The sequence below is a fragment of the Mycteria americana genome, chromosome 3 (genome assembly GCF_035582795.1).
Source record: "Mycteria americana isolate JAX WOST 10 ecotype Jacksonville Zoo and Gardens chromosome 3, USCA_MyAme_1.0, whole genome shotgun sequence".
Taxonomy (NCBI): Eukaryota; Metazoa; Chordata; class Aves; order Ciconiiformes; family Ciconiidae; genus Mycteria; species Mycteria americana.
This window is the reverse complement of record NC_134367.1, coordinates 88,495,821-88,517,945: the sequence shown is the minus strand read 5'-3', so window position 1 is coordinate 88,517,945 and position 22,125 is coordinate 88,495,821. Positions and strand designations below refer to the sequence as shown.

At 34.7% G+C, this 22,125-nt stretch overlaps 2 protein-coding genes across 7 annotated transcripts in view; one reads left to right on the top strand and one right to left on the bottom strand.

The window, feature by feature from the left end:
* The window catches only part of AKT3 (AKT serine/threonine kinase 3), a 284,305-nt gene that overhangs the window by 243,805 nt on the left and 18,375 nt on the right, over positions 1-22,125 (top strand). The gene's annotated exons all lie outside the window — the stretch shown is intronic.
* Positions 1-22,125, bottom strand: part of SDCCAG8 (SHH signaling and ciliogenesis regulator SDCCAG8) — a 118,778-nt gene that overhangs the window by 82,578 nt on the left and 14,075 nt on the right. For 5 of the 6 annotated variants that reach the window (XM_075496018.1, XM_075496015.1, XM_075496017.1 and 2 more), the window contains 9 exons: positions 17,102-17,215; positions 16,537-16,662; positions 16,095-16,235; positions 14,636-14,700; positions 12,268-12,456; positions 10,108-10,246; positions 6,743-6,895; positions 4,038-4,172; positions 631-747 (listed from right to left, as the gene is read on the bottom strand). In XM_075496018.1, the coding sequence (XP_075352133.1) occupies positions 631-747; positions 4,038-4,172; positions 6,743-6,895; positions 10,108-10,246; positions 12,268-12,456; positions 14,636-14,700; positions 16,095-16,235; positions 16,537-16,662; positions 17,102-17,215 (1,179 nt within the window). The remainder of the gene's footprint in view (positions 1-630; positions 748-4,037; positions 4,173-6,742; positions 6,896-10,107; positions 10,247-12,267; positions 12,457-14,635; positions 14,701-16,094; positions 16,236-16,536; positions 16,663-17,101; positions 17,216-22,125) is intronic. The other variant, XM_075496016.1, reaches the window with a different exon arrangement.

Here is a 22,125-nt window from a genome sequence, read left to right as displayed (position 1 = left end):
TGGGATGTTTTCTCACAGACTACCTGTAAGGTGTACACTGTTTTTTGTATTATTATAAAACACAGTTTTAGATAATCAACAATTAATGCCTAGTGGAATTTTTATATAGTTATTTCTTCCAGAAGGTTATTTTTGTTTTGTTTTGTTTTGTTTTTTTAAAAAAACTTTTCTATGAATCCCAGCATTCATTAACCTTGAATCTTTAAAGAAACTGGAAGATAAATGATTTTCATTTTTGGTATAGTTAGGTTATACTCAGAGACTTTAATGTTTTGTCAGGCTGCATGTATACATAATTATGTGTAGATTTATTTGTGAGAAAAAGTGTATAAACATATGTATACAGTACATACAATTTAAGTACGTTGTATGAATACATATGCTAGAGTAACTCTACATGAAAGCATGGGATGAGTATTATGTAAAACTGAACATACTAGGGCTGAAAACAAGAATAAGATAACCAAGAGGTATTTATTTAACAGTAATAGCTGGCTTGTTGCCATTAATTTAGAAACCATTTAACAGTAATAAATGACCACTATTAGAAAAACGAATCATTCCAGCTTCCGAAATAACCCTTACTTAGGCTTCTAATAACTGCAAAGTTATAGCAGTATTATCTCTTACCTGGTCCTTAATTTCAAGCTCCCTTATAGTTTTTGTTCTGTACTCTCTGAGCTCCTTTTCTGCCTCATCCTTCTTCATTTTGGTTTGATTCAACTGATAGCGCATTTCTCCACACACCTGTTAGATTATACAGACAACATGATCTGTAGCTTGAAGAATCCATAGCCCAGGGTTTGCAATTAGATCTTTTGGTGCCCTCTAGAGGTCATTTAAATGCAACATATTTTAATTTACAGATATTTTAAGACTACATATGGTAAATGTTTTTATATAAAAAGGTGGATCTGAATTCTCTATATAGTCATTAACTTTGAAATATGCAGTGCCTTCTAGATTCAATTATATTTGGATCAAGATTTTGCTAAGTATAAATATTTATGTTGTAAATATATGTGCTACTAAATACAGTTAAACTACAGTTGCTGGTTTTATATTCTTCTCCCGTTCTCTCTAAAATCCCAAGAAAGTCTATGTCAACACTTTCAAAACCTAGAAGTAAAGGATCTATCACAATCCTATATAAGGGTGTAGTTTCTTATCTTGCCAATTTTCCACTGTTAAGAAAGAAAATGTTTAGATGTTAATACGATAATTTTCAAAGTTAGATCAGAGCATTATAAACTTATTACAAACTGAAGATAAATTCTTTAAAAACAATGACTAATTCAAATATATGCATGGGCCAGAAGAAAGGGATCAAAGGAACATTTAAAGGAATCTAGTATCACTTCGACAAAGGCAACAATTATTCTCTGCTGTTGGGGTGTTCATTATGTTACCTCCTCATTCCTTTCCACCTGAAGGCAGCTCAACTTCAGAGGGTCTGGGGAGGGGTTAGGGGAAAGAAAGATAAAGACACCCCCCCCCCAATCCCTCCCACATAACTTTCACTACTGCTGTGCAGCGATGTTATTCTCTCATTTCCCAATCTAAGACTTTCAAAGGATTCTATTTGATCTTATCTGTTGGGAATGGAGAAGGATGGTGGACAAGCTGTCCCCTTTTTGTCCTTATCCTGTGCAATCACCTCCAATTTCTGCCTTGTTCATTTCACCTTAATTAACCAAACATAAATACATGCACATTCCCTAATGAAAATGCAAATGTGTTTACTCGCAGCTACTCTTAGAGAACCTTCTTTCCAACTCACTCTGCTTCCCTGCTCCACTTACATTCTTTCACCAGACTTGCTTCCTAGATGTGCACACTTTTAATTTGCAACCACAGTCCTCTGTGCTTCTCAACAATCTCCTCACACACATTCTACAACCCAAATTAGTTTCTATTTTTCAGTCTCATACCTCTTCTTATTTTCACTGCTTTTTTTTTTTTCTTCTTAAAAAAAAGTAGGGTAAAAGTAAATAAGCATACTGCAATCAAATCACCTTAGGAAAAACCAAAACCAACTGCCATAACTTTAAGAAGCAGCATCACTTACACATTCAAAGGACAGCTTGTGAATTTAGCCCTGTTGCAAATAACGCAAGGTAGCAAATGCTCTGAAGAATGGTAAAGTTCTAAAGCATTATCTTTTTTTAATACTGAAATATCATATGCAACTAAAAAATCCTAAGATGCAACTGCATGGATTGCCAACCCTGTCTTTCTACCTCCTCCTTTCTTTCTATGAAGGATGTAATGAAGTGCGATATGTCACGTCCTCCAAGCAAAATGAAAAAATACAGCCATCCTCGCCTTCAGCTCCCCCGTACATCATACAAAGTGAATAACGCAGAAGAATCAGCAGATGGTGCTGTCCTAATAATGGATTTTTCAGTCTCCTTGTAGTTCAGAATGAAAGAAAAAGATTCTCACTCCAAACTTTTTTCCCTGACTTCTGGTGCATGCAGAAAAAAATATTTCAGAGAAAACTCTAGAAAAAAAATGTTGCTATTTGCCGTTTTTAATAATGGCAAACCGAGTTTGGAAACAAGGAGTCAGATTCACAAGCAGACATAAATGTCACTTAGATAGTCATTGAAAAAGGTCAGGGTGAGGCACATAGTCCTGACAGCTCAATGGTCAGGACCTTCCTCCAGGATGTTTGAGACTTCTCAGTTCAGAACAGGGACACAAATGCAGTTTTCCAATCTCTCAGGACAGTGTACTAAAAACACAGCATAGACTACTGCAAGGTGGCCACCTACTCAACTTTGTATTGATTAGCATTAACTGAAGCATGGACTGGAACCACAGTGTCACCTCTCCTGGGAGACTGCTTCAAATTGGTAGGCTATAAAATTGTTCTTTCCAGACCAATGGATATTTATACCTACGACCTTTTTTCCCCTCACTCCCCTGTAAGTGGTGCTAGTCATCTGTGAACCCAGTCTGAAAAACCAAAAGTGTGTTTCAGAAATGGTAAACTAAACCATTTTGACATTCTTAAAATGCTCCCCCATTTGTCTTTCAGCTCAAATTGAATTAAATTTTCTAATTAGTTTGGATGACTTTTTGCTGTATTTCTGCAACACTTTCATCTATTTCTACCAGCAAGGGCAGCAGAGGAAGACAGGGACTGATGAAAACCTCACCAGAAGTCTCTAGAAGCCTAAAGAATGAATTGCTTGCCCAAACCTTGCAGTTAACAACTGGGGAGGTAGGATTGACCCTAAGACTATTGAGAAGGTACATAGACATTTCAAGAGGCTGTAACAAATCTGAGTTCTCAGATTGTCTATTCTATAGAAATTTAGCATCCCCTCATCTTCATGAAGTTGAAGTTATTTATGTAACAAGTGAATGATGAAACTAAGCTAATACAAATAATCTCTTCAACATAATGCGTCATCCCTCAGCGTCAATTTTGGATGGCAACTGTTTTTTCTTTCTCATGTTATGACCCACATTAAGGCTCTAACAGGTTGAGAAATGTGCAAAATAAAGCACTCAGAAGTGATACACATAAATAGATAGATGTTAAGCTATAATTCTTAACTGGAAGAAAGATCTCTTTGTAAAAGGCATACCATCAACAAGTAAAAGCAGTACACCCCATACCAATTCTCCAGGAAAATTCTACTTGAAATCAGTGATTTGATACAGCTGCCTTTATTTTAGCACTACATATCCCAGACGTAGCAATTACAGGACAGGGTTGAATACTATGATGCCTCATTCACTCCAAATGCCACTTTAAATGAAACACTGGATTGCAGTTTTAAGTAGTGATTTGCATAGTCTGCGAGGTAGAAAGCTTAGCCTTTGCATCTCAAGGTGACTTGGCAGACTTAAAAAGTTATGTTTTTACTTCTAAAACTGTGTCTCCAGGATTTTCAGCTGAAGTTTACATTTATCACGTGTTCTTTACCAATAGAGAGGAAAATGCAGAAACAAAAAATTTCTAATCTTTCAAGTCACAATTATAAGGAAAACCAAGCTCAATACTCATTTATAAATGTGCCTACCTTATTCATCTCCATTTCATGAGATGCAAGCTGATGTTGTGATTCTTCTAACTGGTTAACTAGAGAGTTCTTTTCCCTTGTAATTCTCTCTACCTGAGCCTCCAACATGGCCACATTCTCAGACATGGCTGTCACCTGCAAAAAGTCCAAGAACACTGTAATGACACAATTTGACAGATCCAAATCTTGCGGGACTTTCTCCTTGAAAGCAACTGTAGTTATGTAGCCAAAATACATAGCATTAAAAATATAACAAAATTTTAAATATATACAATAAAAATATATAACAAAAATATAAATAAAAATATACCAGAATATGGCTAAATTATTTTAACAACAGGTTCACCATTTTGAATTAATTTATCATACAGCAGTTTATTTGAAACTTTTCATCAACCCGACTAGTCTCCAGGACTAGTTAGTATGAATAGTGTCAGAAGCAGCTGGTTGCATTAGTCTTGCAGCTGTAAGAATACTATTTAACACCTTCTTATCCATCCTTACATAGATTGATTTAAACCAAATCATGTTCCCCCAGGTAAAGAAAACTATCATTGCAACCACAGATCTTAAAATAGTTTTCAATTTCAGAAAACATTTCAGCACTATAGTTCAAAGCATGATGCTGTACAAAAACCATATTGGAATAGTATGTTAAAAATTCTAATGTAATTCACATCAAATTTTGCTGAATGGTAAAAGAAAAAGTAACAATAAAACAGAGACAGTGATTCTTCAGCTATTTAGCCCTGAAGCTTACTAATATAAGTGGAAATAATGGTGTCTGACAGTTCTAGGTTAACTTACAGGAATTAAAAGCCAAACCTAGAGGATTATATATTCATAACTATTTTTCACTCATTATACCTTCACCTGATTTACGTATCATGCCAATTCTCCCCTTCAAACAAATCACTTCATAAGTAAGCGATAAAATATTCATTGGTGCTTGATTTGATGCACAGTATACCATTTCTACCATTTCATTTTCCTGAAACGTAAAAGTAGTTAATCATATGTGGATGTAAATCATGCATATAGACCATAGTTTTCTACAAAGTCATCCCATATCTTTAATTACTAAGCATGACATCATCATATTGTCACTATATGTTGTTTAATGTGTATGTAGGATTTAAAAAAAGGACTACAACTACTCAAAGTGGGAATCGGTTCCAGTAAAACACATCTCAGTGGGTGACGAAATACTAAGTGATGTGGTGACACTAAGGAGTGAATTATTCTTCTAACAAAAGGTATGAAATGCTTGTCTAATAGGCTGTACTTTGGAGTGCATACTCTGCTCTAAATCAAATCTGTAACTAAACAACTAAATGCATAACCAGAATAACTTCCAATAGATAGCAAAGACTCAAACTAGGAGTTCCTTAATAATGTTTCATTGTCTCCAGTGTAAGGTTATTTTTTTTATTTCAGTTTGCCCTGGCAACAGATTTCTGCTGATCACTTACAACAGTTCACTTTCTTAAATATCACTTAATCCCTATCACTGTACTTAATTCCTGTTTTAATATCTGGAACTGGAGTCAAAGGCTTTGACTTCCTGTAGCAGCTTCAGAACATTATTCTACCATCTCATAATGCCAGAAATACAACCATATCACTGTGGTTCCCTGTCTATGCTAGTAGCTTTCCAGCCATTTCACAAGCAACAAGACTACTAAAGAACCTCCTCTTTTTTAAACACTGAACAGTTTATCCTGTTCAGTCTGCACTCTCCAGATTCTATAAACTATCTGGCTTATTTCTAAAAGAAGCCTAAAAATACGGAACAAGCCTACAATCAGAAGAGAAATTCACTGTATTGTTCCCAAACCTCCACCAGAAAATAGTTTAAGAGGTTGCAAATCAAACAAGCATGAAAATCACTAATGGATGGAGCATTACTCTTCTTCCCATTTCTTTCTACAATCACTTAGAAGTGCCTCCTCTGTCATGTCTCACAGGTTTACTGCTGTTAGCATGAGGTTTCCTCTGTAGACTCCACTGGGCAGAAACCCCTTATGTTTTATACTCAAATTACACTAGCATCTATAACTGTAAAACAAGGTTATCAGGGCTCTGTTGTAATGGTCACAGTATAAATGATGAGACAGATTCTGTCTCAAAGAGTTTATAAACATCAACGAAAGTGGGAAAAGAGATCCAACACATTTCTGCAGGTGGGCACATTAAGCATATGATAAGATCATTATGAAAAATACCATATTAGAATGCAATTACGATAATGTAATATTAATATATATGTGACACTGTAACATTATTATATATGTATATGTAAGCTCAAAGTAGCAAAGAATCCTAATTTTGACCTGTGCTGACTTCAGAATGCTTGACTTGGCAACCTAAATAATCTTTATAAGAAGCTAGGTACAAACCTTGCATCACATATTGCTTAACCCTTTCCTACTTTGAGCAAGCACATTAGAAAATACTATGCAAACTAAAATAAAGTGCCTAACATCAACAACTTAGTACATATCTAGTGTGATGGCATAAAACTCAGTTATTCAGACTCAAAGGATCACTTTAAGTCACCTGCCACTGCTTTAAAGCAATGCTGGAAGTGATTTACTGAGCTCTCAAATCCAAAACAAACAAAACGAAAGACAAGCAAACAGAAAGTTTAAAGAGGACTATACGCTCATTGTAATACACAAATAGAAAAAAAACCCAACTCATACCGTTGCTGCCAAGTTCTCCCTTTCCTTCTTCATTTCCTCCCGCAGTGCTTCTTTTTCATCAGTCCTTTTATTTAGCTGGGCAGCTAACTCCCTTTCAAGACGATTCTTCTGCCGTTCCATCTCACTTTTCAGCTGCTCACACTGGACTAGAGCCTAGAAAAAACCATTTTTTTAAGTGGAAGAAACCTAAAATTTTAAACAAACATGGTATTTATCTAATGCCTTCAGAGAAACCAATTTGCTATTACAAAGGACATCTTTTGGTTTTTTTACATTATTATTATTATTATTATGTTTATACATACCTTACCGTGTTAACTTCTAGAATAGGACTAAAAAATTGAAAACAGATGTATATATTTGTATGTATATACATGTTCTACTGTAATTTATAAATCTAATTGCTTTTAGAAGTCATGGCAAAGATGGAATCATTTTTCATAGTATACTTTCCAAATAAGTAGCTGTTCTTCTAAAACTAAGATGATTATTCGCCTTGCATTTAAAATTCCTGAAGGTACATCACTAGAATCAGCCTCCAATATTTGATTCCTTGCAAACATTGTGGTTACTGCCTAACTGCATAGCTGAATGAAAAATAAATAAACAAATAATGTATGCGCTTCCACTTCTCCCCCTGACGCGAATTACTGACTGCAGAAGGCTAAGAAGAAACCTGGAAGTAAAGATACAAAGAAACAATTATTTTTTTTATTTTTCAAATTTTTTTTTGTTTCAGGTTTGTCAAATAAAGAAGGTAAATTCTACTGAAAACTCATAAATGTCCTGCTTAATTTGAACTGCTAAAACACAGGTTATAGATGTGTTTTCTATCAAAATAGGAGAAATATAAGTTCATATGCAAGAAGCACAGTGGACACTATCTTCTAAAAAAGCTGGCGGGAAAAAAAAAAATCTATCAATTTATGCTGATGTATCCCTGCCAAAGGGATAGGAGTTGACTGTTACATCAGCTGAAATCATAAATACACTACTTCATTAAGAGTAAATCAAAGTATTCAAAGCACCGTAAAGGCAGCTTGCTAGGCCATGAGTAAACTAGATTTCTTTTCATCATTTCACTGACATTCAGCATATCCTATTTCAAGGAAGCTAAAAAAACCTCCTTTTAGGAATCCTACCTTATTACCCTTTATTTTCAAAATGTTTGGGTTTTGTTTTGTTTGGTTGTTTTTTTTTTTTTAAATGGTTATTTTTGTTCTACTCAAAGCCAATCCCTTATATGCAATTTCTTTGGTGTTGGGCTGTTCATGAGAGAAGCAAATTAAATAATAATTTTTACAGAATACTCTAACAGTCTCCATTAGTTTATGTCAATTCTGTGGGACCCTCCTCAGGGTTTCTTTCCTATCACAAGTCTACCTTGGTGAGCGAATCCCTCTGTTGTTGCCTTGAATCCTTTTCTGAAAGAATTTATCATCAGCATCAGCAAACAATTGTCTGCCTAAGACTGTGTAGTTTGATAGACATGTAAAACAATGCAAATCTAGAAGAAATAAGTTGCAAGAAGAAATGTGTATTTCATTAGCTTCACTCTTGACTACATAAGGAGCAGTTCAAACAATTATTCTTCTACGACATTTATGTTGAAAATATATTCTTGGATTTGCTTCAACTCTGGAAGTTTAGCCTTACCAGATCTCCTCCTTGTTCTATGTAAAAGGCAGGAGGCCACAAACTACAGACACAACCGAAAGACAAGAAAGAATAATGTCTTTAAATGATAAGCACCTGAGTTTAGACTTTCTGTCAACAGGGTGATGAAATTGCAATTATAACACATTGGGCTTGCAAATGTTAACTCCTCACTTTTCTTATGTGGACTGTTCTATTGGATTCCATGATAATTACAAAGAAAAACAGCATTCACCTTAAGAGTAGAATAGGACTGGGAAAATAAAGCATGGTTTGTACTTACCAAAAGAAATATCAGTACATGTAAAAATACTAAATTAATGCAGCATAAGTAAAAGATTTCTTCCTGTTCCTTCATATTACAACAATTTTTGAGCATAGAAAAATAGACTACTATTCAGTCTTGTATACAAACAGATAGCACTTCACATTTCCTCATTCCAGTGAGGAGGGTGGCCAGTAGAGACCCTACGGAGCTGCTTTCTTTATGTGGCAGAAATAGTATAGGTACGAAGACCCGTTTTATTAAAGATTCTACTAATTAGTCTTACTAAGTTTTATTGTTAGGCCACATTTCTAATATGAGCTACACTGAATAAGACTTTATAGGGATTTTCTTTTTAAATATTAAAATAAAAATTTCCAACACCAAATGAAAAAAGAAGATCAGATCACTATTGCATAGAGGAGGAAAAGTGTTTTGTGCAGTTTTAAATAGCAGTAAGTGAATAACATTTCTATTAGACAACTGTAGAACCCACCCCCAAAAAAGTAAACAAATAAGCAATTTAAAAATTTAACCCCTCAGGGACAGGATGTGACAGGTGAACAGTGGGCTCAGAAGGATTCTTTTTCTCTTTGTTCAGTAAAAAACAAGGAGCTGTAATACCCTGAAGTTAAATTTAACAAGTACATAGGATTTCCAACTCTCATTATTTTTTTCCCCACTGTTTATAAAGACCCTACATACACACACACTCTCTTACAGCATTGGATGAACAATACCAATTTGATCAATAGAACAATTGTATCAATCTTGTCCACTATTAAAAACAACAGAATTTCATTTAAAAAAAAAACCTCTCCCAATTCCATAGTAATTCACTAATAATACAGTAGATGTCACTAAATATCAAGGAAATAATTTAGGTCACTACGTTGATTGTATAGAGTAACTAGGGCTAACACAAGCATTAGATCAAAATTGGTTTTATCATTATTATTGACATAGCACCAAACGCTTCCTATAGGTAGCATCAGACAGGACTTCTCATCTTCCAAGAGTTCTGTTAGCTAATCAGTTCTTGCACTGCACTCATCTGAGGCAAAAGAGTTGTTTGTAAGCATTTTAAGTATTCTTTCCAGAGTAGCTCAGAAACGTCATATGAGAATTATCCTCCTACATGTCATAAATGCCACTGAAAATTCTACCATTCAATTTCTATCGCCCAGCTGTGAAACTATGTCAGAATTTAAATGATGGCCTAAGAATGCAACTCACCCTACAACCTTGATGAGAATTTAAGAACTCAAATATAGAGTTCACGTTACTGCTCAGAAAGTCACACAGTGCAATCTTTTTAAATCTACTACATCATATCAACATGCGATAAAGGTCTTATGCATGTATTCTCTCATTAGCATGAAAACTAATTAACATTTGCAGTAGATCTGAATACTGAAAAGCTCCCATTTCTTGATGAATTTACCTTTGTTTTCTCTAAATTGGCCTCTTCTGCCATTTGCACAGCTTGTTTAACTTGCTCACAAGCATTAGATTCTCTTTGTTGCATCTCTTTCATGTTTCGTCTCAGTGAAACAAGTGCATCCATCAAGTCATCTCTTTCTCTGCATATAAGAAAAAACAGGTATTTCTTCTGCATCTTTTCTCAAGAGAAAAAAACCCTACAGGTATATCAAATAGAGCATGTTTACAGATACAAGATATAAGGGTGGTAAAGTGAAGCAAGACTAAACTCAAGCATGGGTTAAGAGTGAAAGACAGCATACTGCTAGCTCAGCAGAGATTAAAAAATATCATTTGCTTGCTGACCAGTCCTTCACTTCAGAAATATGAACCATTAGTGAAACTGCTGGTAATGACAGCAGAGCTCAGGTCATAAATATATTGAAGCTGAGCAACATTCTGTTGGCATTACAAAATGAGGATTCATGCAAAAAAAAAAAAAAAAAAAAGGCAAGGCTCTGAAAAAAACACATCAAAGCAATATGAAATGACACTGTCATTAAATGTAAAATAGGGAGAAAAGAAATAAAAGGAAGGGTTAGGTTCAACAAGTAATTCAGATCACTAAGTATATCAAATGAAAATCAATAGCCCTTTGCTGCAAACTGGAACTAAACTAAACAATAAGACTTCTGGATTCTGCATCTCCTCTGAACTTTTGTTAACTAAGAAACTGAGATCTATACCAAACGGTGAAGCACAGATAGTAAAACTCGAATACTTAACTTCACATTTTCATTATCTGGATATGTTGAAAGCTTTTAAATTAAGAGTATAATTGTCTGTGTTTTAGGTGCAAGTAGAAGTTCTGGCTCAAAACTGTTGTGTTTGGATTTGTTTTTTTTTTCCTTCATGTTGCGTGGAATGGTGATACACTTGTATTTGCCAGAGAACTAACAGTCATATTTTGAAATTTCATTTCAACAAGACTTGGACAAAGTCGCTTTGAAAATCCCTACTGAAATATCTTTGGTTTTAATAAGTTGCATCACAGGAAGATGTAGCTTTCAGATTTTGTTAAATCTCAAACTGAAATAATGGTTTAAGAAAGATAAATAGGTCAGCTCAAACCTTTTATTTCAAACTGCACTATAATACAAGATGACAAGAATGTACTGATTTTCATGTTTTCATGTTTGTTCATGTTCTCCAGTGTCTGTGACAAATAATTACTTTTCTTACAAAAGTAGATTTTGAAACATGACTTTTCAGCAACAGAGAGCTTGCCCAGAAAATTCTTGGACTTGACAATAGAAAAATACATAAATCCTAGCAACAGCCATCTAATGAATCAAGATAATATCTATTTGACAGACTAAATGCACTATGTCCCTTCAGTCTTCTTGCTTCTAATTGACCCACTACCTCATCTCCAGGAGGCTCATTCTAAAACTTCAGAAATCCTAAGAAGCTTCAGATATCTGACAATAAATAGATGTCTGTTTAACAAACTTTGAGGAGGCTGCAGTATCCTATCTCTATTACTAGCAAGTAGAAAGGGAGAGATTTTTGAAGATGGTTGACTAGCAGAATTTCTTAAGAAAAAAATTTTAATGCTGTTGAGATTTCTGAATTATATGTATTATATTCAGCCTGTGTAGCTGGTTTTTTTAAACCACTTAAATAAAAACTACAATTAAAAAAAGGCTGCAGCAAATAATTTCATTTATTTTTATCCAAAGGAACTTTTTTCCCTGACTTATTGTAGTTAGGGGGGAGCAACACATCCTATCCCAAACATCTGACCTACAAAGCGAATTCAAGGGGAAAAAAAAAAGGATTACACTGCTGACGTAACCTAAAAGTTCCTCAAATGTAAGGAGAATAAAGTGGAGCCAGAAAAACTTCCAACTACAGAAAGATAAGGAATTTTAGCAGGAAATAATCAATCACAATATATGGACCTCCATAATATTTGTTCTGACAGAGTGAAGGGTTTGTTTGTACAAAAACTGCGGGAAACGGACTATCAACAGTCTGATTATGTGGACAGCCCAAGGTATCGTAATTACAAGATAACGACTAACATTCTTTCCCAGTTGAAATAAGTAGCAAAACTACCATGGATTTCAAATCATTGAAGTGTACTTTCAAAGAGACAGTAAATACCCCCCAAACCTACTTTGTTACCCTCTCGATGGTCTGCATGTGAACGTTAGAATGAGTCTGTGCAAGAACTGCCTCATGTTGTGCACATTTCAGACACAGACCACCAACCCGATTAGAATTTGTGGCTGAAAGGAGTGACCTCTGGTGTTTTAGCCTTCCTTCCAAATCTTTGCATGTCTTCTGAGATTCTGAAAGGTCTTTTCTAGAAAGAAGAAATAAAAAAATATTATTTGAGCAATTAAACATTTCTACAAGTTATATTTATATGCAATACATAATTACAGATGCAACCTAAAAAGAACTGTAAGAATACCTGTAATGAACATTATTTTACGCATTTCAGCAGCTTAAGGAAGACTTTAACAGAGAATAATAGTTGAATTGCGCAATCAAAAATATTAACAGACAAAACAAAATTATATTAATTTGTTCCCTCCCTCTGTAGTATCAGAAAGCAGTGAAGTTACACAGAAAATTATTAGATAAAACTTGTATTAGATAAAACATATTGTGTGAACAGAGTAAAGGATTCATTAGCAAGAAACACTATCAGCTGTATAAATATTTCAATACCCTAACATTTTTTTCTGTTGTTCTTGTTAATAATATCATTAACTTCACATTTCTTCTCTACTCTCAAGCTAACTGTATAGTTACAATATAAAGTAAAAGTCCCATATGCTCCCCAGACAAACTCCAGATATATTCAGCACATTTGCTCTGATCTAGTGATACACACAAACTTGAGGTCAACCATATCTCCAGAAGAACAGGGTAAGTTTTTTACTTGTCTCTGAAATTTTTACCAGGTGCTCTGAAGAATTTTCTCCAGAATTTCCAAGCATCTGTCAGGCCAGGGAGAGCGCAAGCAGTAGGAATGCTGACATCAGGAAGTTCCAGACAAACGCACACTGTGCACATATAGATCAATTTGACAAATTGTGCAATGAATCCAAAGCTTTTGGTTTGTTATGCAGGCCATCTGGGCAGCATACACATAGTAAGTCTGACACATTCTGGTTGCATTGGATTTAGTGTGCACATGATATATACACTGCACGCATGCTTATTTCCATCTGGGAAATCTTCTGTGCACTTTTTCCAATTTTAGTAGCTGGTCCATTAAATATAATCCACTATAACCTGAACAGAATTTGCTCTGCATATATCCTTAGACAGTCACGGTACAACAGACCTATTGTTGGGAAATCTTGGACAGAAATCAGCAAGTCCTTCATAAATTCATGTTGAAAGTTAAAAACAAGGATAGTCCCACTGGAAGTGATACAATTTCTCACTTTAATTAAAATTTAGCAAATGCTCCAGTGCTTTGCAGAACTCACAGTTTGAAAGATTGTGCCCCTTAGGAGAAATCAAGAGGCCGAATAATGTACTTGTGGAAATTTTCAGACTATTTTAGCCTCCAATATTTATTTCTGAGTACGTATAACACCTTAAGCCAAGTGGGGGGAAAAAAAAATTATTTCGTAGCTGAAATTTAAGATCCTCCTTTACTTTCACTAGCACAATTGGCTTTGCATGTTTAAGATTTCGCCACTGCAGAGGGCATATTTAAACTTGACTCCCTATCGGTAACTCTTTTTACACACACACAAAGGACTAGAATTTTCAGATATATGAAATCACAGTTTATTTAGGGAAAAACATAATTAAACAGATTCAGCAGCAGTACCATGAATGCAGGTGTACAGGGGGAAGTTTACTCCAGAACACCAAATTGTAAAGTGGTTGCATTTACGTCTGTGTTTCCATAGTTTGCTACCTATTCAAACCTTTCATATTTTGAGGAGTACATGAGGACTTATTTTCAAATATTTTTGTGTTTAAAGATACGCAGGTTACATGACTGGAAACCCTGCCTGCATGCTTCAAAACCATGTTTTCCTGCTCCAAAATCATTATGTGGCCTACACTAGTTCGATACTTAAGATTTCTAAAACTTGCAATATGAACTATTAGTAGAAGAAAACTAATTATGGCAGAGCTCACACAAGTTAAAATTTTAACTTCTCTTTTCTTCTTTGATTGGTCTACCTTAACAGACATGATGTTTCTATAAAGAAAAAGGATAAAGACATTTTATATCAAGTTTTAATTTCTATAAATACAAGAATTCAATTGAATTTATAAAATTTATATATTGCTAATGTTGCTATACAATAGCAGTACATTCAATTTTGCTACATTTATATTTCAGAAAACTTCATGTAAAACCAGCTTTCAGGGACACTATCAGAAAACACAATATTCAGATATTCAGGCATTCTCTTACTTAAATTCAAATTATGAGTGGTTCATGTTGTTATGAAGTGTTAATTTATTAACAATAATTTTAAGAAAAAAAAAACATTTCACTTTACCTTAGAGAGAGTATTTGAGCATCAAGGATATTGACTTTTTCTTGATAAAGAAGTTTTAGTTTCTCCTTTAGAAAAGATGGGAGAAAAGAAGTGTCTTTTGCTTTCTTCGTAATATTGTCTTTACAAATAAATCTAGACATTAGCCACATTCATTCTTTTGCCCTGAAGATATAAACTTGTTGAAACACTAGTGTCAGAGAAATCTAAATATTTCACACTTGTGAAAGTCTACAAAATGAACAACCCTCCCATTTTCTTATTTCTATACATCTTGCCAGATCCTCGTATGGTAAATTGCTTCAGCTCCAATTCCAGCCCTCTACAATGATTTACATAAATTGATGATCTTGTCTCAAGTTTGCTCTTACTCTCCCACAACTCAGCAGAAATAAAAGAGGAATTCTGAAGAACTTCAAGTAGACAAGCTATTTATTTATGATACAGTGAGTTACTCTTATTACCTGGTGAAGAACTAGGTACATAAATCACCAATGTTAAATACAATGGTGATAATAAACCAGAGAAAACACCAGAAATTTAGCTCACTGACACTTAGAAAGAAGTCACAATCAATATGATTCTGTTGCTTTAAATATGGCAGATGAAGAAAAAGTGCAATTACTGTAAAAACTAGCTTTCAAACAACTGCAGTCATTAGGGATCACTGAAGAGGTTTTCAGCTCTAGATGAGGCACAAAACCAACAAAAATATATTTTACCGGAAAAATATATTGGAAAATATATTGGAAAAATAAATACATATAATTATCTTGAAGAATTAAAGTACCCTTTAAACTCCACAGCACACATATGCACATGGACAAAAACCATCAAAACTTTCAGTTAACCATGTTTTTCCCAAAAGATAGCAATGCTACCCCATTAATTTAGAGAAAAAAACCCCAAGAATATCTTCCCAAACTAAAAATACAGGGTAGAGACAGCATCATCTCTGAATCACTAGGGCTCCTCTGTATCTCTAAAAGCACAAAATGTGTAATTCAGCTTAGGCAAAACAGACTGCACAAAGCGACTTTTGTACCTTACTGAGCCTGCACTGCTCCAGGAGCGGAAAGACTCATTGCAAAAGAGCTTGCCTGGAGGGCTGCCTAAATTACACCAGCTAGTTCCCACCTGCTTGTGTGTTGTGTTACTGCTAAGAATCTCCAAAGTACAGTGGAGCCATCACTGACAGGACACTCTTAAAACAAGACTTATTTCTGGGAAGTCAACATCTGCAGATACAACCTGCCATCGTGTCTAACTGGATAATAATATTAATTAGGGAATAATGAGAAGATGAGGTTTAAGAGAATAAAATTTGACCTCGGATTAAGGTTCCGTCAACCAAAATGCTTCCTGTATGTCTGTTACAAAATTAATCATCAGAACTGCAGGAACAACAAAGCACCAAAAGGTTTTGCAAAGGTATGACTCTGCAAAGAAAGTTAATACCAACCAGTTCTGCATGCCATTTTTCTATTTCTCCAACAGCTGCTGTAACAAAAGCCTGATCTTTGTTATGTGCTGGTGATGAGGTGATAGGCTGACGCATGCTATAGTCATTACCACCTACAGGCCAGGAGTTCTGAGTATTTGCCTAAAATAAAAATATTAAGGCTTCAGTTTTAATTATGTAGGCTGTTTTTTTTAAACAAATATTAATTATATAAGTATTGAATCTTATAATTTTCATTACAGTAGAATATAAGAACCAATAAACAAGTTATTCAGGTTGGCAACCTATGATAATGATGTTATCCACAGAAATCCATGTTTACAAGCTCTCATTAAATTTTGAATAAAATTCAGTTTGCAGATAACCATTTATATAGCCTTCCTTAAAAAGGATCAGGTCCCGGAACACTGATTAAAACAACAACAGAAAAATAAAAACTTACTGAGGCATCTAGAAGAGTTTGTTCTCTCAACAAATGTTCTGCAGTTAAAAATTTCAGTTTCTGATGGAGCTCTTCATTTTCAAGTACAACTACTTGTACTTGATCTTTCATCCCAGACAATTCCTCCTATAGGATACAGGAACTGCATGTAAAAGGCTCCTTGAGATGGCTATCAACATTTAAGTACATCTTGAGATCAAAAGTCTAGATTAACATTCTCAACTATTTTAACCATTTTAGAGAGAATAAAAATATTCAAGACAGGTTTCGTTATATGGAAATTCAAACTACAAAAATACTTCTTAAAAAAAGTTGCTTATTTGTATTTGTGATATGAAGCAAAAATGTCTTTGAAGACTCTTAAACACTACACAGGCACTAAGACATATGGTAAGGCTCAGTATCTACTGAAATGCCGTTGGCTCAGTTTTGGTCATTACAACAATCAATTTCAAGACTGGTCATTACAACAATCAATTTCAAGACTAACTGTAAGCTGTTTTTAAAGCATTTATTCATATTTAGGGGACCAGGGGTTTAGTAGGTGAAATATGTTGTCTAATACCTTGCAAAACTTCACTTCTGCTTCTAAATGGTTAATGTACTGTGACTGATCATTGATTATAGGAACGAGATCAGAAAGGGCTGGCAAGTCTCCAGTTGCAGCTTCTGGGGGTTTCTGAAGGAAGTAAAGAATAGTATGTGTTATTTTATGGTTTTCCATTTATTGCAATAAGATGTTGCTTGCACACAGAATACTATGTATGCTTAATGAAAAGTCACCAAGTACTAGATCATGAGGAAGGGAGAAACAGTAAGAACTTAAAATCTTCAATACAAAAAGTAAGTAGGTCACTTCTGTCAAAATGTACAGCTGCTTGATCAACCACATCTATAAAGCAGTATTAAATCATATCCACGAATCGATTTGTAAATGAAATTCATACTGCTATTTAAGTGTATCATCCATTTTAGACAAAACGTAAGGGGGTATTTTCTTTTATGTGAAATGAATATAAAAATCCCTTGAATTTTAATGAGTTGTGGATATGCATCAAAGGCTATTCCTCTAAACGTTCATTAACAATTGCTACAGAAACACAACTATGTCTGCAATTTTAATACCTCCATAGAAACACAGGAAAATGTGTAACAGATATTACCTTTATCAAACAAATGGATTATTGGTATTTTAAAAGAAAATTCTAAAAAACTTTTCTGATGACCCTATAAATAGGTGAAATTTTTGATAGCCTCACAAATAACTAGTTAAAGAAGGTAACGAAGGCAATCCTTGCCCATTCAAGATAAACACCTCTGCCTTGCTCAGCAAGATGTAAACAGGGATTAAACTTTTTACAAAATGTGAAAAAACACAATCACTATAACTTTACATTTACTCCAAGGAATACAGTACAGATGAAGAATGTAAATAAATATTATTAAAACACCCTTAAAATTATTAATGAAATAGTTTCCTGAAAACTACAGCCTCTCTTTGATCCTATTAACAAGTAACAGTCCTTGTCAGTCTAATAAAAAGGATTTATTTAGAGTTGATATAAAAACTATTTTTATAGTATAATAATTTATTTACTTCTAATGAAGTCTAACATACTTTAAAATAATTTTAATGGAGTAACAGTATTAAGCATAAATATGTTAGTCTGCAATGAAACTGCCTTTGAACAATCACAAAAATATTTAATGGGGTCTCTACTTTCAAATTTTAAAAAATCAGCTACTATCAGATCCTCACTTGTCCTCTTTATGTATTTCAATATTGTTTTACTACCTTAGTTTGATATTCCACTATTGCAAATTTCATCCATTGAAAGAACTAAGTACAGTCTAATGCTAGTTGACATATATGAACTATTTTAATTCCTGAAGCTAAAAGAAAGTATATCAATGCAAGCCACAAGGCTTTTTTTTAATAATTAAAATTAAGACAGTCAAACTGGGACATATTTCTAAGTAGAAAATATATCCTCGTATACAAAAGATGTCTGCATTTTTCACCAATTTACTGAACAGTTTTACTCACATTTGTAATAGGGTAAATCTCCCTTTCTTGCATTCTTTTCTAGTAAGGATACAAAATTCATACGGAGTTGTTAATGGGGTCCTCTCAGAGGAACAACAGGTACATTTCTAGCATTAGTTCACTATTCTGGATGAAAACAAGTATCTTTATGCCAATCCCTAGTTAGTTTTGAACCTGATACAATTCTAATATCTGTGATCTCGGGTCAGTAAACACACCTTTCTGTGCAAAAATATTCTATAGTATGCTTCTCAAATATACTTAAAGATCGTAGAACTCATTTTCAGGAACTAACTGAACAGTTGCACTCCTAAATCTCCTAATTCTGCTAAAAGATTCAGAAATCTACATCTTCGTTTTTAAATACTATTTTTGAAATATTCACCATTCAAAAAAACCCAAACAAAGCTACTAATGGCTAGCTATTACATCTACTAGTTATCTTATCTACAGGTTCTGCCAACAAGGTATTAAGATTCCCTGTCCAACCTTTAAAGATAAAGATAAAATCCACTAACCAGGGTGAGGGGCAGGTTTCTAGCAATAAAAGCCTTCCTGTCAAATTATACCCAATATAAGTATTGGCTATATTAAAGGGGGGACTCCTGAGAAATCTGGAACTATGATTGCGGAGACAAATGGAGGGTTTTCCAGAACCATCTAGAAAAACATTTAGAGAAGGCACTCCAAATTTGTAATGTATTCCACCTGGCTCAGTGCACGAAAGCTCCATGTTCTATTGACTGAAAATTCACCTTGCTTTCAAGTCTGTTAAACTCAACTACTTCATAAAGTTTTAAAAAATGAATCACACTTGTTAAAGTATATATAACATAGCACCAATAATATCTGTAACTCGTTGTTCTGTTCCTCTGGCTCCTATTCATCTGTCCCTCTTTTCTGAAAGTGTAATAGACACCTTGCAGCTGAGACCTCCAGCTGCCTCCCTGAAAAGGTTACACCACAGCAGTGTTTGAAAATATGAAAAACTCCATTTGTATTCAAATTATTTTTCACTGAAAAACAGTGCTAACGTTTAACCTGAGAAACTTGCGAAACTTTGGTGTAATGTACACAAGAGTGCTAAAGAATGGTTTCACTAGAAGGAAAAGAATACGTAGTATATTTTCCCAAAAGAAAAAGAACAGACAACTTCTCAAGACAACTTATTAACTCACAGCACTGTCCCTGGGATATTTCTTTATTTAGAAGCCTCTACCTGTCCTTTCATGGGGCAAAAGCCTGGTAGATAATTTGTGATTTATTTCTTTTTACCTTTTTTACTACACAATTGTTATCAAGTAATAATAAATTAATTTGGGAATTTTTCTTTAATATTCTGATAATATAACGTGTTATAGGGTGACAGAACAGAGGTCAGGGGAGGCATATACTTAAAGTAGGCCAAATATTAAAGTCAGAACTGAAAGACACATCTGATCAGTATGAATTACCAAACGTTTACGCCTGAGTCTCAGAAATGCTGTTCACATTTGCATTCTTAATACTGAAAAGTTTACCATATAAACACAAGGGTTTATAAAATATAAATGCTTGGCAGCTTTAGAGGACAGCATTCTACACGGTGACAAATAGTTTTGCCAATATCCCAAATAATTTGGCCCACCTTGTACTTTTCCCAAATGCCTCAAATTTCAAACCTCTAAGCCCCAGAATTAGCGACACTCCTGCTGGCAGTCTTAAATCTGCTGCCCTGTAAAATGGCAAGAAACAATGGGAACCAGTCACAGGAACTCCACCTACAACAACAGTGTCAGGAACCCAGGCTGAGTGCAGTTAGGTTAGTCACGACCCAGCTTGTAGAACTGCAGTTGTTGTATGAAGCAATCTTGCTGGGCCTTGACCTCAGGTGATGAGGTAGAGAGCAAAAGGAAAATCTCTGCCCAACCATCTGGGTGTAATCAAAGAAGAGACATACTCATTTGATGTCTATTGCAACTTTTATCAATGGGCAAGAGAAGGGAATTTTGTTAAGACAATGTTATTTATACATGTGAAACATTGTAAAGTTCACTAAACAGTACACTTTCTGTGAAATATTATGTTTAGCTATAGACACATTCAGTAGTCATCAGGTATTTCAGCATAATTCAAAGCAAAAGGTTAAGGTTACTTATAATCTAAGTTTGCTTTCCTTGACCTTTGGGGAATCTGATTCTTCTTATACAAGAAGCATTTCTGCAGTGTCCAGCAAACCACCAGACAAGCTTGTATTTTATAAGGGTTTGGGGTTTTTTTGGTGTGTGTGCACTTTTACACTTCCACGTTTTTTGAGCTTTATACTTGGTCTGTCTTCTGAACACTTTCACATCCTGGTTAGCAAGCAGATGGAGGACAGCTGAAAAGGAGAATATGGCCACCACTTCACAGAATTCCTCTCATTGGAAACTTCAAGAGGAAGAAATGGGACAATGCCCTATCAATACAGTAAATCCCCATCTTTTCTCTGTTTACTCCTCTTTCCTTTAATCCACTCCTTGAAATCACTATCACGTGTTTCTTAGAAAAAGTATCCTGTTTTCTGAATTTTTCCACTCTACTAAAATTTCCCAATATAAGTAGAAAACGTTGACAAAGATGGAGTAAAAGATGCTTTCCCTCCCCTCCAAAGGCTAAATACAAATTGATACTGATTCATGTCATGTCAAGATCAACCAATGATGGACTGTTCCCTTGAGCTACAAAACACTAATTCTATCCTGCACCATTATGGGGCAAAAGTACCTGGCAGGACAATCAGACTAAACTCGTGGATTTTAGAACACTCAGAAAAGTTGAACTTTAAATAAAATTTCTCAATGTCAGAACAGTAGAGCTAGGCTCATTACACAGGCTCAAGGCAACACAGCAGGAATATAGGCTTCAGATTGTTCTGCTGCTATCTCACCTTTGTCACCAAAGAGCTGCTTGTCTTGTTTAATATAAACCAAAGTAGTCAGTGGAGGCCATCAAAATATAAAACTGGAACAATGCCTTTAAATTACTGTCCTTTAGGGATACAGAGCAACTGCTAGATACTAGTAACTGAACTGTTCATTGCATGTACTTTGGTGCAGTTCTGCTGCAAGAAGGTTAAATCTGAGAATTCCATGTAAGGATGTAAACTAACTTTGACAAAGACCACTGCAATTTGGCAGAGAGCTAGAAACGTGTTGTTACATGAACATCTCTAATGCTCTAAACAAAAAGCATGGTTACAACGTAAGAAAGCCTTCCAGAATCCTTAAAGTACACTCAAAGGAAAGCAGAGGCTGCTTTTACGGAAATTTGTCCATGTAGTAGATCCCAACTGTTTCCAAAACAAAAAGGATGAACTTTTGGTGGAAAGAAAAAGATGAGAAAGCCAAAAGCAATGTGGACTCTGACCCACACTGCATGGTCAACAAAAGAGGAGAAAGGTCTAAATCCTGTATTAGAGATTTCTTTTTCTTCTGCTATGGTCATAAGCATACCAAATTCTGGCCACAGCCTCAAGAATCTCCTGTATTTCAGAACATAAAAATGATTCGGTGCTTCTTTTT